The sequence below is a fragment of the Mauremys reevesii genome, linkage group 8, assembly GCF_016161935.1.
Source record: "Mauremys reevesii isolate NIE-2019 linkage group 8, ASM1616193v1, whole genome shotgun sequence".
Classification (NCBI taxonomy): domain Eukaryota; kingdom Metazoa; phylum Chordata; order Testudines; family Geoemydidae; genus Mauremys; species Mauremys reevesii.
Window position 1 is genome coordinate 21,536,944 of NC_052630.1, and position 18,409 is coordinate 21,555,352.

General features: G+C 48.4%; 1 protein-coding gene across 2 annotated transcripts in view; it reads left to right on the forward strand.

Annotated features, from left to right (window-relative positions):
- Window positions 1–228: 228 nt before the first annotated feature.
- Window positions 229–18,409, forward strand: part of PPARGC1B (PPARG coactivator 1 beta) — a 93,799-nt gene continuing 75,618 nt past the window's right edge. For both annotated transcript variants that reach the window (XM_039485268.1, XM_039485269.1), the window contains exon 1: window positions 229–332. In XM_039485268.1, the coding sequence (XP_039341202.1) occupies window positions 249–332 (84 nt within the window). In that variant the 5' untranslated portion in view covers window positions 229–248. The remainder of the gene's footprint in view (window positions 333–18,409) is intronic.

Genomic DNA, 18,409 nt, shown 5'->3' on the forward strand with positions numbered 1-18,409 from the left:
CCCCTTCCCGGGCTCCGATGCGGCGGGCGGGCCCGTTCCCACAGGCGGGCCGGCTAAGATCCCCTCCTCCCCGCCTTGCCGCCAGTGCCGGCTCCTCCCCCGCCAGGCCGGCTCCTGCAGCCGGCCGGCTCGTGGCTCCTCCCAGCAGAGCGGCCCGGCTCCGCCCCGCCGGCTTCCCGGCTCCGCGCTGCTCTAGGCTCGCCGCATGCTTGGTCCGCCGCTGCCGGAGCCTGAGCCGGAGCTGGAAGATGGCGGAGCCGGCGCCAGACTGCAGCGCGCTGCTGGACGAGGAGCTCTCCTCCTTCGTGTTCAGCTATCTCACTGACAGCCAGGTACCGGGGCAGGGAGCCCGGCCCAGGCACCGGGGAGCCGCGGAGCAGGGAGCCCTGCACCCCGTGCACCGAGCCCGGATCCCCCATGCACCGGGGAGCTCTGCACCCCATGCACCGGGAACGGGAGCCGCGAGGTGCAGGGAGCCCGGATCCCCCATGCACCGGGGACAGGGAGCCCTGATGCCTGTGCCCCAGACAGACGGAAATCTGGGGGTGCAGAAGCCCCTGCTCCCCCTCATGCATTGAGGACCGGGGAGTCTGGGGTGCAGAAACACCGGTTTCTCCATGTACCAAAGATGGGGCATTCCTGATTCCTCGGATACAGCAGAAAGGGGGAGAGAAGTCTGCGGGTGCAGGAAACCCTGATTCCCGCCCTACGCCAGGAAGGGGGAGCTTGGGGGGTGCAGGGACTCGTGATCCCTCCATGCACCAGGCAGGGGGGGCTCCAGGGGGCTGCACGCTGCTGCTGCAGTCCCAGTGGGAGAAGCATGGGAGGCTGCAGCCGGCAGCCCTGACTGACTGGGGTGCGCGTGCAAAGCCCCCCGCGCAGCAATGGGGGATCTGGCACCGGGGAGGCTGCTACGTTGCGCTCCCAAGGAGGCTCGAGACCTTATTCGGGGGAAAGCTCGCTGCGCCCGAGCACTTTCAGCACCACTCACACGTGGACTCCTGGGTGCTGCTGCCAGGCACCTTCCCCATGCATAGCAGCCCGGCCGGGCTGCACACATGGGGGTGGGGGGCGGGGGACGACGATTAAGGCACAAGGGCCCTGCCAGGGCTCAATCAATCCGTCTTTGCAGGGTGATTGTGTGTGATGTGACTGGGGGGAATATTGTGGGAGGGGGCCGTCTGAGGAAGTGCAATTGTTGGGGAGGGTGACAGCGCCGGGGCGGTCCGGTTGTGGGAGGAAGTGATAGTTGTGTCTGTGTATGTGTGTGTGTGGGGGGGGGGGGATGATGGGAAGGAACAGTCTAGTTGCAGTGGTTCTCAAACTTTTGAACGGGTGACCCCTTTCACACAGCAAGCCCCTGAGTGTGACCCCCCCCCACACACCTTATACATTAAAAGCACTTTTTTTTATATTTGACACTATTATAAATGCTGGAGGTGAAGCGGGGTTTGTGGGTGGAGGCTGACAGCTCGTGACCCCCCGCGTAATAACCTCACGACCCCCTGAGTGGTCACAACCCCCAGTTTGAGAACCCCTGTGGATGCAGAGTTCCTTAAAGTTGTCAGGCTAATGTATCGATTCCTGCTCACCCCCATCTTCCCAGTGTGTTCCCTTTTTTCTTCTTCTTCAGACAAGTGGGTGAACGGAGGAGGGGGTGAGAGGGGAATTGGTCGTTGCCTGGGTTGGCTTCTCCCATCCCAACTAACAGCCTGGCCTGAATGCTAGGGCTGGCATTTGGTAGAGGGATTAAACGTTGTGTTGCTCGTTACTCCAGAGATATGGTGGTGATGGGGTTGTGTGGTGTGGGGGCAGATAAGAATTAGACTGTGCGAATGAGTCATGCCGTGTGTTGGTTACATGTATGCAGGCTGAGATCTGGGGAATGGAGTGAGAGGGGTCTTACTGTTGCAAATAAGCAACTTAAAAATCTGGATCAGCTCCTTTTTGGACAGAGCTGGATATTAAAATCAGATTAAGTCTCCTTGGCAGCTTCTGCATGATCACGAGAGGGTGCGTGCTGGATATATCAGAGGGCTGCATGCTTTTCCATTTTGGGGGGTTGCGGAAAGGGGCTAAACAATAAACTCTGCAATAGCTGGAACCGTGACTGATCTGGAGCATGACCACACATTTTGCAGCCAGATTTATGTGCCCAGAGCCTGTTGCAAATGGAAAGAGTTTTCTATAGTTACTTGTACCCTCCCCCCCCCCCCCCAAACTCACCCTCAGTCTCATAACCACAGATGACAAAACAGCTTTGATTGTGGATCTGCCACATAAATGCTAGCCCTTATTCTCTCACTGGTTTGTTTGTTTTGACTGCAGGAGCTGGGGAAGAACTGCTGTTTGGATTCATAACAAATAATAGTTGAAGACTTAGTAAATCTCATTTGTCCCCGGTGCATGTGCCAGACAGAACTAGGCAGGTCTTGCCACAAGCTAGATTGATGTGGTCTCTGTGCCTCTTGAAGCAGACACCAGCACTGGAGATTTCCAGTTTAGCATGGGACATGGGCAGTGGGTATGTGTGTGTGGCAACTTTCATTATTAACTGCAAGCTGCTGACAGTTTGATTACAGATGAAGGGTCAGAAAAGGTGAGAAGTGGGGAGAGGACATTTTATAAACAGAGTTTGTATTTTCTGGTTAGAAGGATTTATTATTACCAGAGGAATTAGTGATGAGGAAACACGGGAGAATATGAGATTGTATAGATAGATGTCATTCTACAAAAACAAAGTATTTCAGAAAGGTTACAATCTGTAAAAGTCTGGTTGCTCTCTGTGCAGGTGAAAGGTCTTGGGTATGATACCCAGTAATAAAATGCATCTTTTCTGCATGTTTAATGTGAAATAAATAATGATATTATATGCTGTGCATGCACTTTGACAGCTGAAGTTTTTGCATTTTAAATTTCAATCTAAAAATGTTATTCCAATAAGGATCTTCCCCCCCTTCTTTTTTATATCGCGATGCAGACATTTTTGGGAGTTTGTATGTTTGCTGCAACACCACCCTATCGTGAACATTTTCTGCAAAGTTTGGAACTGTGAAATGGCTTGTGATGAAATAAGAGTGTTTTTTCCATGACATTTCTTGAAATAATATTTGCTGAGTTTGCAGCTCTCTCTCTCACATTATATATATATATATATGTGTGTGTGTGTGTGTGTGTATATATATATATATATATATATATATATATATATATACACCTCTACCCCGATATAACACGACCCGATATGACACAAATTCGGATATAACACGGTAAAGTAGCGCTCTGGAAGGGGAGGGGGTGGCTGCGTGCTCTGGGGGATCAAAGCAAGTTTGATATAACGCGGTTTCACCTATAATGTGGTAAGATTTTTTGGCTCCCGAGGACAGCGTTATATCGGGGTGGAGAGGTGTGTGTGTGTGTGTGTATATATATATATATATATATATATATATATATGCATACACAGTAGTTTAGTAGTAGCATTATGTACATACATAGTGTTATAGCTGTCATCTGTTGTGTGTGTAATGTTAACAAAAGCAAATAGACTGCGCAGGTTTCCTCAGAAGTGTTATGCAGTCTGTGTTGGTTATAGGGTATGTATGGAAAGTGCTTTTGTTAATTTCATTTCACTTCTCTCCCCCACATGTATAGAAGGGTTAAAGTCCCAGCATGTGATTTGTATGCATTTGTTTGAGAAATGATTGAAGTTGTAAGTGTGTGTTGTGCTTGTACCTTAACCTCTGATGAAACTGCAGTGAAGGCTCCAGTCACATGCTTTGCTTATAACTATAAACGGGAGGCGGTTCCTAGCTCGCCTCTGACGTCTCTCCCCATTACTACTGTACTAGCCTGTGCTTACAACTGGCTTACTGAGTTCTCAATGAAGCCTGAAAGCTGCTCCTGCAAAGTCCCCAGTGTTCTAGAACAGGATCAGATTATCCAAAGAGGCTAAAATGTCAGGACGCCATGAGATCATGCATATTATCTGTTTCCTTCATGGAAATCCTGAAGGAGTCCAGCTCTCCTGCATCATCCCCCCTTTTCCTTTCTTTTGCAGCAGTATTGCAGAAATTCACAGCAAGGTGCTCAAAAGTGGTAGGTGATTAGTGGCCCGGCCCAGCTAAACAGACAAAATCCCTGAGAGGCGCAGTGCAAGTTTAACATGGTTATTTGCATCTGTCTCTTAATTATTCAGGATTGCACTGAGGGTGCATGCTAACCTCTATTTACATATGGAAGGCAATGATGATTCTCATGATAACTGCATTGTTACTGAAAGAGAATAAAGGGTTTTCTTTTTATGTTTTACTTTTCTTACCAAAATGGGCTTATTTTGCAAGTAACCTGAAACGTATGATTTATAGGCCAACTTAATGCATTTTGTGCTGCTCTTGTCATCTTAAAAGGATAAAGACAATTGCAGCTAATTTGTCGAGGGTATCAAGTGTTGGAAGGGTCCAGGCATAGTGGACGTTACCAACGATACCAGTCGGGTTATGGAATCTTTTCTGATTCTCTGGAATAACGAGGCTCAGTCTGACTTTTCCATTTTTGACTTGTTTAAAAATCAGCATAGGAAACAATAACACAGGCTGCTGCCTGGAGACGTTTAAAGATCACATGGACTGAAATACATTATTCCCTATTTAGCTTCTCTGCACCCTGTTAACAGCTTAATTCATTACTGGGTGCATAAGCACTTTGAGGTCCTCAGTTGAAAAGCATATAGCAAGTTAATTATTGTTAATCATTAAGCAGTTCTCCTCTAGATCAGAGCCTTACTCCAGCTATTTCTCATCGCTCAAACCCATGTTCTACTTCTTGTCTGTTCCTCTTCTCAGTCTTGCTCAATAGCTGTTTATCAAAGCTTTTTGTCTTGAGGCCTGGAATAATTAGGCCAAGCCAAAGATGACCCTTCTTTGTACCTGTGTCAAGCATACCTTTTGTTGGACTGCATGCAGGTATGTTCCCTTGTAGTGTGAGTCAGTGAAAAGAGGTGGGAAGAAGGGTCTGAGAATAGTAGCCATGTACAAGTCTAGAGAAGTGTTGCGATTATTACCGAATCTGAGTTTATCGAAGAGCAGACAGATTCATCCAAAGCAGAATACAGACATTTTGGTGAGGTGACCACTGCTCAGAGTTGCAGCAACAGCTTATATCACAGAGCTGAATGTGAAAAATCCAGAGTACAGCTTGCTGCTGAATTTGTCATTTTCAGTGATGAGATACTAACTGCTAGGAGCAGAGGCAGAGAATTCCCACTGGCAGCTCCGGTGGGCGTGCTGGAGACTGGTCCCTTTTCAGAACCTATGCGCTGATCAGCCCATTTTCAAGCCTTGCATTTCTGGCAATTTGTCCCTGTGTTTACTGTCCATAGTAGGAATCCACTGGTTGCATCCTGGTGTGGGTTTGGGGTTTTGTCTGTGTTGTACCAGCACATTCCTTTCCTTGTTTCATCCTGCAATTCAAAGGCATCTACCCCACAGGTGAATAATTAAGGTCTTAACCTGCTGTCTCTAGCAAAGGAAGCTTCTATCCCACATCATAGGTGCTGGAACTAGGAGTGCGGGGATGCTGCCACACCCTCTTGCTTGAAGTGGTTTCCATTATATACAGGATTTACGGTTTGGTTCAATGGTTCTTATCAGCACCCCCACTATAAAAATTGTTCCAGCACGCCTGCCCACATTAACTTTTCCAGTGTCAAAAGCCCCTTTATAGTAAGAAATTCTACTTCCTCTAGGATCAGAGGGGTAGCCGTGTTAGTCTGGATCTGTAAAAGCAGCAAAGAGTCCTGTGGCACCTTATAGACTAACAGATGTGTTGGCGCATGAGCTTTTGTGGGTGAACACCCACTACGTCGGATACATGTCACATGCATCTGACGAAGTGGGTGTTCACTCACGAAAGCTCATGCTCCAATACGTCTGTTAGTCTATAAGGTGCCACAGGACTCTTTGCTGCTTTTATTTCCTCTAGGGTTTCATTCAACAACCTGACAGGGTGTAAAAATGCACTGACACCATTCCCCCCAGCCCCCCGCCCATAACTCCCCACTGTCCCAGCTGATTTCCAAAAGAACCTCTTCTTCTTCCCCTTAAGGAGACTGGCTTTAAACCGCTGAGCCTCAGACCTGACATTGCTGTGTTGTTGAGCTGCACGATAGCACTGTAAAGCATAGTCTCTGCCATGCACATGTTCCCCTTTCCTTGGCCCAATGGGTGACTCCTGCTGTTTTGAGCTAGTTGAAGGATTAGGCTGGAAGCGAGTTGCTGTGCTTTTCATGTGACTGTTCTACTGTCTAGCAGACATCCAGCTTTTGTGTTCCTCACAATGGAAAACACTGAGGTTTCATACATTGCCCTTTGGTTTCCTTCAGTTAAATTAGGGACTGGCCCAAGAGCATTCTGTCATGTGGCAGTTTGGCATTCACGTTCCAGGCTAGCGGAGACAGAAGGCAGGGAAGGAGCATTCCATGACACTTAACAGTGACCTTCTGGCCAACACACAGACTAGGATTAATTGGCTCACCAGTGAGCAGGATTCACCCCACCTTGGCTGGAGGGAGGGTGGCTCTGACATGAGGGCATTCTGACTTGTTGGTGAAATGGGGAAATTGCAGAAGACCCTGATCTTCAGCAGGACCTCTAGAGTGTATTGTTTCTGCTTCACTCGGTAAACCAAAATAGATGCTCATTTGGCTTTCCCCTCTGCTCTGGACGAGTCTTCAATGAACATAAAGCGCTGAAACTAACTCAGAGTCCCATGGTCCTTTGGTAGGCAGAGTGCAGGAGCTCTGATGCTTTGTGTGCAAAGAGCCGCTGAGGTGAAACTTGTATTTTCACCATGGTACCACTTTCAGGTTGTGAATTTAGTGCCAGATTGATTGCCCTGGAGGGCAAATCCCTCTGTTCACCACAGAGCAGGTACAACAGCAGGGCACGCGTTCCCTGGAAGAACTGCCATTAGGGTTGAGACCATAGCTCGTGCAGTTTTTGGCTTCTCTCTGAGACTGCCAACCAAGGAGCCAGAGGTGATGAGATATGGATGCCTGTCTACAGAAATCCACCAGACAACTTTCATATGTTCCACAGAACAAGCCTCTGTTGGTAAATGCTTTTGGTCAGAGGAATCCACTTTTCAGCTTCCGCTGCCATGGCCTGGCTGCACTCTATGGCAACATTGTAAGGCTTATGTTTCTCGTGGTGGTTTGGCAGAATAAAGTGATCTAACAGAGAGATGGCTTCTAAACCCTGCGAACTGCAGATTGGTCAGTGAGGCAGACTTGGAGCTGGCTTTTTGAACAGCATATGGCACACAACCCTGGCAACACAACACATTTCTCCTTGGCCACAGAGTACTCAATGGAGCATGTGATGCCTGTTCCGCAGAGTTGTGTTTTGGATGGGGCGCTGCTGCTGGTATTGGGGAGAAAGTCCCTAAAATGGTGTCTGGTGAACCAGGTTCTGTGGTCTCAGCAACCATATCGCAAATGGCGTTATAGTCACCACACTTTTCCTTACAAGTTTAAATGAATAGGAAGGACATTCCCAGTCTCCTTGCCCAGGCTGCATGCTAGACAAATACCAGGTTGTAGAGACTTAGAAGAGAAAGCGATTTAAAAAAAATTGCTGAAGTCGTAGTGATAAAGAGCACTGACAGGCTAAAGTTAATGGGCCAGATCATCAACTGGTGTAAATTGGCCTAGTTTCGTTGAAGTTGTGCCCATTACCAACACCTGCGGATGTGACGCCAGACAGTGCCTGAGCTTGTTACTATGTACTGGTAGGCTGGTTTGCTTTTCCACATTTCTCTCAGCCTGGACTACGAAAGGACACAAATTACTATTTGTTTATTGTTTGTGTTGTGGTAGCATCCAGGATGTGGCAGGCATTTTACGCACTTACTCCCACCTCTATATCTATGTCACCTTGTCCAGCAAGTGCTTATGGTCTTGTCGGCTCGGCTCTTGCTCCTTGTCCATTTCACTTTGGGGCTCTCATGCACCAGGTTACAGTGATTTAAAAACAACAGCTTATTTACCTTAGGGTTGAAAAAGGGAAATCAAACTCTGCAAACATTCCTGTTGGCCTTCGTTTCTGTAGTAGCTGAACAGGGTCAGGGCTTCCCCCCCCCCCCCCTCCCCTGTGCTTGCTTCAGAATACCAGCATGTATGCAAGCAGCTGTGGGAGCATGAACTTGGTCATAGCCCCGGGGCCAGGAGTGCTGGGTGGACCATCACCTTCCACTGTGGCTAGCACTTGGTTAGCATTTACCCTGGATCCTGGGTGGTAGTGCTAGGGTGCGGCTTGGCACAGCTTCATTTATCCTCTCCCTGTTCTTTCCCCCTTGCCCCAAGACGGGGCAGAAGTTTGCCGTTAGCCCCTCTTTTGTGCTTTCCACCTTCAAAATGCTGCGGCATTATAACCCAAGTGGCAGATCACTGCTTTGTGTGTGTGTGTGTGGGGGGGGGGTGGCAAGTCCACATTTGAGGTATGGAGTGAATGAAGAAGCAGTGAGAGACAGGGATTGCTGGCACATTTCAGCAGCTTTTTGTATCCCTTTCTGTGTCTCCGGATTCCCCTCCCAGGCAGTGAGAGCTAGAATCTTTCCCAGCCTTGGGAAGGGAACTAGAGTGGTTGAACATGACGCAAATTTCCCTTCACACGTTGTGGAACAAGAGGCCCCTTGCTATTGCTGTGTGGAGCAGCAGAGAGGTAGAGGAGTCCCAGATGGCTGAGGCTTCTCATCTCCCATCATAATGTAAGTGGGAGAGACTCTGGGGCATTGGGAACACTAATGTGATGCTTCCCCTGTGTTCCTCCTGGGACCCAACGACACATTCTTTACACAGCTGTTTTCCTTTGCTGCTGAGGGGAGCAATAAAAGGCAGCTTAGGATGAAAGCAGTGCCTCCAGCTCTTGCAATGAAATCATTGTGGGGAATTATATTTTGATTAGACGAACTTGCTAAATTCTCTCCCTGTCTTGCTCCTAAGCTGTGAACTTGCTCCCAGCAGCAGTACTGAGCATGCTGGAAGAAAAAGCCCTTTTCTGGTGAGACAGCCCTTGCTGGTCAGACAGCTCAGTTCTTGTTTCAGTTTGTGGAGTTCACTGCTGCTGCAGCTTCCACATTTGTTATTCAGAAAGAGCTGCAGGTAACCTATTCATCCCAGGCAGGGTGGCCATGCATTCACCAGGCTAAGAGCCACCTTCACCTCCCCTGAGGAGCCCTAGTTTCCCTGCAGTTCAAGGGCAAGGAAATCTTGATGTTGACAGGACTCTCCAGGGGACCAGAATACCCTCATCAGGCTGCAAGATCTGAGGTCCCCATGTGTATGAAGCTGGTGTGGTCAGAGCAGTGTGCAGAGGAACACCATTGCTGAGATACATGCACACACCAGGAAGCCTATCACCATCTAATCAGGTTTCTTTTCAATCCCTGTAGCGTGGAGTTTGCAAGTTGTCTGAGCATAACCTCCTGCTGCCCTGAGTCTGGGCCTGTTTCTGCTTTCACTTCTGGCGTAAATGAGGCGTAACTCCATTAAAGTCAGTGGAGCTACACAGGTTAAGTGAGCTCAGGATCAGACCCTCCGTGAGTTGCTGTTGGGAAGAGGAAGTGTTGCTTGCTGTCGTTGCAGCTGGGCGGTTTTTTAACCTAGTTGAGTGCTTGGTGGTAGAAATTAGCTGTCATGTTTGCATTATGAAAGTGAAAATGTAGCACTGAAATGTTGCAATAGATGTTGCAGAGGCAGGATGCCATAGTGTCTGTGCTTTTTGCATGCACAGGAAAGAATATCCAGGCCAGTATAATTGTCCTGTTAATTGTCCATTACTGGACCGGCTGGATTGATTTTGGGCAAACAGTGATTATGATTTTATCTGTTACCTTACTGTATATGTAAAATATACAGTAAGGTAACAGTAATAATGAGGGTATATGGTATCCAACCCCTATGACGCCCACTGAAGGCAAGTGCTGAGGGAGCCTGCGTTTTACATCTCAGAAAGATAGTGCTTCTCCTAGGATCAAGAAAGAGCATTTCAAGATGGACCCTGTAAACTCAGTAGGCTGCCTCTTTATTGAAGACAGCACTGCAATTTGCTCCATGTTATGCAAAGGAGATGTGGTCCTTTGGCTTTGGGCAAGTTGCCAGTGCAACCCTAACTTGGGCAATGTGAGCGTCCTAAGTACATATATCGTCAAAGCAATGGAAAATGTGCCATCTCCTTAAGGCAATGGTGTTACCCTTCAACTAGGAAACCCACTACTGAGAGCAACATCTTTAGCCCTGGTTAATCATTTCAGCCTCTGTGCCCTGCCTGGCCAATGCCCATCATCACTTCCTCAGGGGACTCTCAGGCCACATCCACAGCAGGGAAGAGGGATTGCATACTGACTTGTGCTCTGCCAGCTGACAGTGCTGACAGAGCCCTTTCCTGCTGCATGAATGCTCTTCACCTGGCATCCAGTGAGGCTTCCGTGAACTTTGTTCCTGTCTGTTCTCCCTGTTCTCTGAATTCTTGGGAATTGAACAGGCTGGACACTAACAGGCGGAGTTCTCCTTGTTTAAAGAGCGTGGATGTGACTTTCATAATCCTTTGCTTTTAAGCTGATTAAGTTTTGCATTGAATTTCCTGTTAATTTTACTTTAAAAATGTATTGGCCACTCATGAACCATTGGCCCCCTTTAAACTATAGCTAGTTAGTTGCTTTCCTTTCCCAACCATCCTAGAGCTGACTAAGGGACCGCTCTAACAATTCCCTCCGATGGAGCTTTGTGTCATGCAAGAGGAATATGATCAAGCAGCCTACAGTTTAAATTAGGCCCAACATCATCTAGATCAGGGATTGGCAACCTTTGGCACACGGCTCGCTAGGGTAAGCCCCCTGGCGGGCCAGGCCAGTTTGTTTACCTGCCACGCCCACAGTTTCAGCCGATTGCAGCTCCCACTGGCCATGGTTCGCCGTCCCAGGCCAATGGGGGCTGTGGGAAGTGGCGTAGGCCGAGGGATGTGCTGGCCGCCGCTTCCCGCAGCCCCCATTGGCCAGGAGCAGTGAACCACGGCCAGTGGGAGCCACAATCGGCTGGACCTGCAGATGCGGCAGGTAAACAAACCGGCCTGGCCTGCCAGGGGGCTTACCCTGGTGGGCCATGTGCCAAAGGTTGCCGATCCCTGATCTAGACTGTTCTTGTATGAAGCATAAACAAATGCTCCCATAATTTTGTTTTACTAATATCTCAGTGACGACTTTTTCATGGGATTTTTAAACCATCCACTTGGCTCTTTCATGACAACTGAGAGGTAAAACTGCCTAGTCTTGTTCCACAGGGCCCAATCAGGGGCCGAGGCCTCAGTGCTCAGTGCTGTACAAACATGGAGTGAAGCGACTGCCCTGCGCTACAGAGCTTACAGTTGAAGTTGGTGACAAGAAGCAGCAGGTGCATGAGAAAAACTAATGTGTTTGCTCTCTGTTCCTCCATTGCATCCATATTGAAGGGGCAGCTGAGTGAAACTAGAGGCCTGGGAAAGAAGCTGCAATGTTTATCACCAGACTGAGTGCTTTGAGGGAAGCCATGGGGTGGGTATGAGCTGGGAAGATCTGATCTGGAGAGCTTATATGCTGTCTAGTCTTCCCTGGTGCTCTGAGTGCCTCAGTGTCTCTGTTACCTCCTCCTTATTGATTGTTGCTTTTCTCCATCCATCCTAGTTTTATGATGTTTGGGAGCCAAATCTGCAGCCTCCGTCCGGCCTGGTTGTTGTTTGTGCTGGTTTTCCAGGTGTGCTTAGTGACACTGGCTCCTCTCTGCACCAGCTGTTATCTGCTCAGCATTTGCTTTGTTTTTCATGGCGTGTGCGTGTGTGTGAATTTAGTGCTGGGGAAAGTGCTCCATTGACAGCCCTGTAGACTGAAGGCATGTCTTTATTGACCAGAGCAGATATCATACAGACAGTACCAGTGAAAACTCCCTACACCAGGGGTCGGCAACCTTTCAGAAGTGGTGTGCCAAGTCTTCATTTATTCACTTTAATTTAAGGTTTCGCATGCCGGTAATACATTTTAATGTTTTTTAGAAGGTCTTGCTCTATAAGTCTATATATTATATAACTAAACTATTGCTGTGTTGTAAAATAAACAAGGTTTTCAAAATGTTTAAGAAGCTTCATTTAAAATTAAATTAAAATGTTGATCTTACGCCGCCGGCCTGCTCAGCCCGCTGCTGATTTGGGGTTCTGTTCACCTAGGCTGGCAGCAGGCTGAGCTGGGCCTGCGGCCGGGACCCCAGCTGGGAAGGGTCTGGCAGCCAGAACCCCAGACCGGCAGCGATAAACCACTCAAGGGTTCCATCCTCCGGCTCCTGCCAGCCGGGATCCCAGCTGCTGGACCCGCTCAGCCCGCTGCCGGTCTGGGGTCCTGGCCCTGCCCACATACAGTGCGTACTTACCTTCTCCCTGGTTCTGGCCCATTCTCTTCCTCTCTCTGCACTGAGTGAGGGTGGGAGTGCACTGAGCACAGGGCTGGGGGTGAAGGGGCTGAGCAGGAGCTAGAATGAGGGAGGGGGCTCAGGGTTGGGGCAGGAGGTTTGGGTGTAGGGCACTTACCAGGGCAGCTCCCATTTGGTGCGAGGGGTGCAGGTGGGTATGGGGGGGGGGTGCAGGAGCTCCCATTTGGTGCTCAGGGTGGGGGTGGTAATGTGGGGGGGTGCAAGAGTCAAGATGTGGGGGGTGCACGGGATGTGGGGGCTGGGTATGTGGGGGTGTGCAAGAGTCAGGGCAGAGGGCTGGGGGCATGTGAGGGCAGTGCAGGTGTCAGGGCAGGGGGTGGGCGGAATGGATATGTGTGGGGGTGCCAGAGTCAGGGCTGGGGTCATGGGACGGAGGGGTGAAGGAGCCAAGCAGAGGGCTAGGTGTGTATGAGGGGGGTACAGGGCTCAGGACTGGGGACTGGGGTGTGTGCGGGGCTCAGGGCACAGGCCTGGGGTGTGTGTGTGGGGTCAGGGCAGGGGGCTGGAGGGGATATGCCCCTATTCCACTCCTCCGTTCCCCAAGGCTGGCCCCTGCTTCTTCTCTGCCTCCGCCGGGAGCAGCGAGCACGCTGACTCTGCTCCTTCCCGACCCCCTCCCTCGCCAAGGGTCATCAGCTGATCGGCCGGCAGGGCAGGAGGGATGGAGAGGCAAAGGCAGGGCAGGAACCCAGCACACTATGAGAAGAGGCAGGGAAGCTGGCAGGACCAAGCTTCTGCCCCCTGCCCCGGTGGGGGAGGGCGGAGAAGAGCGGGCCGGGCCAGGCTGGGCAGGGCAGGGTTTTTAATGGTACGCTGCCGCCTGCTGGGACTCTGGCAGGCAACAGCGTACCATTAAAAATCGGCTCGCATGCCATCTTTGGCATGCGTGCCATAGGTTGCTGACCCCTTCCCTACATTGTCCCACCAATTTGACTGTAAGCTCCACTGCCCAGAGGCCTTAGGTTCCCTATTTGTTTGTAAGGCACCTAGCACACAATGGGCTTTAAATACATAATGTTAATTAAGAAATGATCATAGAATCATATGATCTTGCATCTGAAGAAGTGGGTATTCACCCACGAAAGCTCATGCTGCAGAACGTCTGTTAGTCTATAAGGTGCCACAGGATTCTTTGTTGCTTTCATAGAATCATAGAATCTCAGGGTTGGAAGGGACTTCAGGAGGTCATCTAGTCCAACCCCCTGCTCAAAGCAGGACCAATCCCCAACTAAATCATCCCAGCCAGGGCTCCGTCAAGCCTGTCCTTAAAAACCTCCAAGGAAGGAGACTCCACCACCTCCCTAGGTAACCCATTCCAGTGCTTCACCACCCTACTAGTGAAAAAGTTTTTCCTAATGTCCAACCTAAACCTCCCGCTCTGCAACTTGAGACCATTACTCCTTGTTCTGTCATCTTCTACCACTGAGAACAGTCTAGATCCATCCTCTTTGGAACCCCCTTTCAGGTAGTTGAAAGCAGCTATCAAATCCCCCCTCATTCTTCTCTTCTGCAGGCTAAACAATCCCAGTTCCCTCAGCCTCTCCTCATAAGTCATGTGCTCCAGCCCCCTAATCATTTTTGTGGCCCTCCGCTGGACTCTCTCCAATTTATCCACATCCTTCTTGTAGTGTGGGGCCCAAAACTGGACACAGTACTCCAAATGAGGCCTCACCAGTGCTGAATAGAGGGGAATGATCACATCCCTCGATCTGCTGGAAATGCCCCTACTTATACAACCCAAAATGCCATTAGCCTTCTTGGCAACAAGGGCACACTGTTGACTCATATTCAGCTTTTCGTCCACTGTAACCCCTAGGTCCCTTTCTGCAGAACTGCTGCCCAGCCATTCGGTCCCTAGTCTGTAGCAGTGCATGGGATTCTTCCGTCCTAACTGCAGGACTCTGCACTTGTCCTTGTTGAACCTCATCATATTTCTTTTGGCCCAATCCTCTAATTTGTCTAGGTCCCTCTGTATCCTATCCCTACCCTCCAGCGTATCAACCACTCCTCCCAGTTTAGTGTCATCTGCAAACTTGCTAAGGGTGCAGTCCACACCATCCTCCAGATCGTTAATGAAGATATTGAACAAAACCGGCCCCAGCACTGACTCTTGGGGCACTCCACTTGATACCGGCTGCCAACTAGACATGGAACCATTGATCACTACCCGTTGAGCCCGACCATCTAGCCAGTTTCAATATCACCCTGACCTAGAGGAATCTCATCTAGGGCTCAATGGGAAGTTCAGTCAGCATGGCCTTCTGTTCTCAGACTGCCAGTCTCGTGATTTGCTCTCTGTCTCCGAGGTCCTAGACTGAAACCCACTAAACTCAGAAGACAGCATGTCTAGGTTAGAACAAAAGATTGAGAGCTTGGAGGCCTGGATCCTGTTCCCCTCTCTGCTACTAGCTTGCTGTGATCAATTGGAAGATCATCTGAAAACACCATGTTATAATATATGCATGTATTTACTTTTTTGGAGGATACTATTGGCCATACTTTCAAAAGAGCTCATATTCCCCATTGGCACCTAAATGAGATGGGAAGATGTTCAGAGGTACTCAGCATCCAGAATCGGAGTACTGAGCTCTTTTGAAAATCATAGGAACACAGAATCATAGAATCCTGGGACTGGAAGGGACCTCGAGAGGTCATTTAGTCTGGTCCCCTGCACTCATGGCAGGACTAAATATTGTCTAGACCATCCCTGACAGGTGTTTGTTTAACCTGCTCTTAAAAATCTCCAATAATGGAGACTCCGCCACCTCCCTAGGCAATTTATTCCAGTGCTTAACCATCCTGACAGTTAAGAAGTTTTTCCTAATGCCCAACCTAAACCTCCCTTGCTGCAATTTAAGCCCATTGCTTCTTGTCCTATCCTCAGAGGTTAAGGAGAACAAATTCTCCCACGTCCTTGTAACAAGTTTTTATGTACTTGAAAACTGTTATCATGTCCCCTCTCAGTCATCTTTTCTCCAAACGAAACAAATCCAATTTTTTCAATCTTCCCTCATAGGTCATATTTTCTACAACTTTTAATAATTTTTGTTGCTCTTCTCTGGACTTTCTTGTATTTGTCCATATCTTTCCTGAAATGTGGCACCCAGCACTGGACACAATACTCCAGTTGAGGCCTAATTAGCGTGGAGGAGAGCAGAAGAATGCCTTCTTGTGTCTTGCTTTCAACACTCCTGCTAATACATTTCAGAATGATGTTTGCTTTTTTTGCAATAGTGTTACACTGTTGACTCATAGTTAGCTTGTGATCCACTATGACCCCCGATCCCTTTCTGCAGTACTCTTTCCTAAGCAGCCATTTCCCATTTTGTATGTGTGCAACGGATGGTTCCTTCCTAAGTGGAGTACTTTGCATTTGTCCTTATTGATTTTCATCCTATTAACTTCACACCATTTCTCCAGTTTGTCTAGATCATTTTGAATTTTAATCCTATCCTCCAAAGCACTTGCAACACCTCCCAGCTTGGTATCGTCCGCAAACTTTATAAGTGTACTCTCTATGGCTTTATTTAAATCATTAATGAAGATATTGAACGGAACCGGACCCAGAACTGACCCCTGTGGGAATCCCACTCGTTCTGTGCTTCCAGCATGACTGTGAACCACTGATAACTACTCTCTGAGCATGGTTTTCTAATCAGTTATGCATCCACATTATAGTAGCTCCATCTAGGTTATATTTCCCTAGTTTGAGGAGATCGTGCGAGACAGTATCAGAAGCCTTATTAAAGTCAAGCTATAGCACATCTACTGCTTCCCCGTTATCTAAAAGGCTTGTTACCCTATCAAAGAAAGCTATTACATTGGTTTGACACGATTTGTTCTTGAGAAATCCATGCTGACTGTTACTTATCAGCTTATTATCTTCTAGGTGTTTGCAAATTGATTTTTTAATTATTCGCTCCATTATCTTTCCAGATACTGATGTTAAGCTCACTGGTCTGTAATTTCTGGGCAGTTTGTTGGAGATGTGTAAAGGGGAGCTGGGCTCTTTTGAAAACTCGGGTCCTATGTTATTTCCATGCTTTGGGATTATTCTCATTGCTATTACCAGCAACAACCAGCATCCTAAGTGGGGGCAGCAGATAAAAAAGTGCCTTAAAGGTGAATTGCAGATTTATTTTTCAAATATCTAAATATAATTTGAGGCAAGAGTGCAAGTTTGGCCAACTGTTTTATCACTGTTCTGTATGCCAGAGGGGATGAAATAATCGTATTCAGAAATACACAAGGCAAAACTGTGCTGTAGGATTAAATAACTTCACTTCCGTGCACCTCTGCAAGTTCTGTGCTTCAGCAGGGCTCTAATGGGAACTGTGGCTGTGACATCTCAGGATGATGAATTCCAGGGCATCAGAGCGAAGCCAGCAGGCGTGACATTTGGGGGTGGAAAGGGAAACAATTGTGAAGGCGAATGCCCTTTGTTGCCCTGGTATTTGTGGCACTGAGCACATTAAAAATACATTTAGCTCATTTAATGAAAAAATGTGCAGTTTGCCCTTTAAGACTATGGGACGGAAAGAGTCTTGACGCGTGTGATTTCTATTAGTCAGAGATGGCTTCATAACATCTTGTTTGTGGCCATTGCTTTACTGCACCACGGCTGAATTAGTTGAGTGGCCAGTGGAAAGAACTGGAATCCACTGTGAGAAATATCAGATAGGCAGGTCTATGGGAGCATCTGGAGTTCCAATCCTACCCAGTTCCTTGAGTCTTGGTCACTCTGTCTGGAAGGAGAGCGTAAAACTGGACACGGCCTATGAGCTGAACTTTCCTGAGGAAATAGACTGAACTCTGGTCTCTTCTGCCAGCTGGGCCATTAGGGTGGCCTGCAAACTCCATTCTTATTTCAGGTTAACAAGTCTATATGCACCCCACATGCAGCTCCTGAGACACATACTTGGGCCAAATTCTGCCCTCAGATACACATGGAAAGCTCCTGTTGTCTTCAGTGGGAGCAACAAACAAGAACCTGAGTGCAGGATTTGGCTCCCTGTATAGGTCAGTGTTGTGCAATCATCTCCCCAGATTGCACTGCGATATGCAGTTTCTCTCTTACATTATCTGGGGATTCCACTATAGCAACGTGCAGATGTAAAGTCCTTTTGAAGTGTGAACCAAATGTCAGTGGAAAGATAACTCCCCATAGATGTGTAGTGTGGTCCCTGATTTAACCTGTGATCTCTCTGATCTGATTTATTACTAGGCTGGGCATCATGATTATATGGTCTGACCCTTCCTCTGGTGGGCTCCTCCGTTTGTGTGTATCTGTGTTGCTGTCCTAAGAACATTGGGTATGATGAACAGTGCGTGCTGCATGAGTCTCTGTACCCATCTATTTATAACTGTATAGACAGAGACACCCACACATGCCCCTTCCTTTTCAAAGCTGATATTCAAACCCAGGCATCCCTGACTTAGGCTCTGTCGCTCAGCTGAGCTGTTTGAAGTGCTAACTGATCTGGCTTGTGATCCAGTCTCTGACTGGAACATGCATAGGATGTGGCTGCTGTATCTTTTCCACAGGGATGTGGAAGGTCCCTCAGCTACTTGACTTGTTATGCTCCGTGAATTTCTTACTGTTTCCTTTTCAAGGCATGCCTTACTAAAGGAAAAAGTATGCCCAGAATTCTGCTGCTGGGTGGCTTGCCGAACCTCTGAGGCGCTGCAGTGCATACATGGCATTGCCCACAGCACATGCTTCCCGAGCACTGGCCTTCGGTTGTTTGTATCCAGACTCATCGTTTTTCATCGCTAGCAAATGATTTACATTAAACATTCCCATGTTTAGTTTTTAGAGTCAGCAGTGCCAGTTAGCCCTATGTTGCTGGACCCAGGAATGGTGCTGACAGCTGCTGTCATGCATGTGTGTGTACAGAA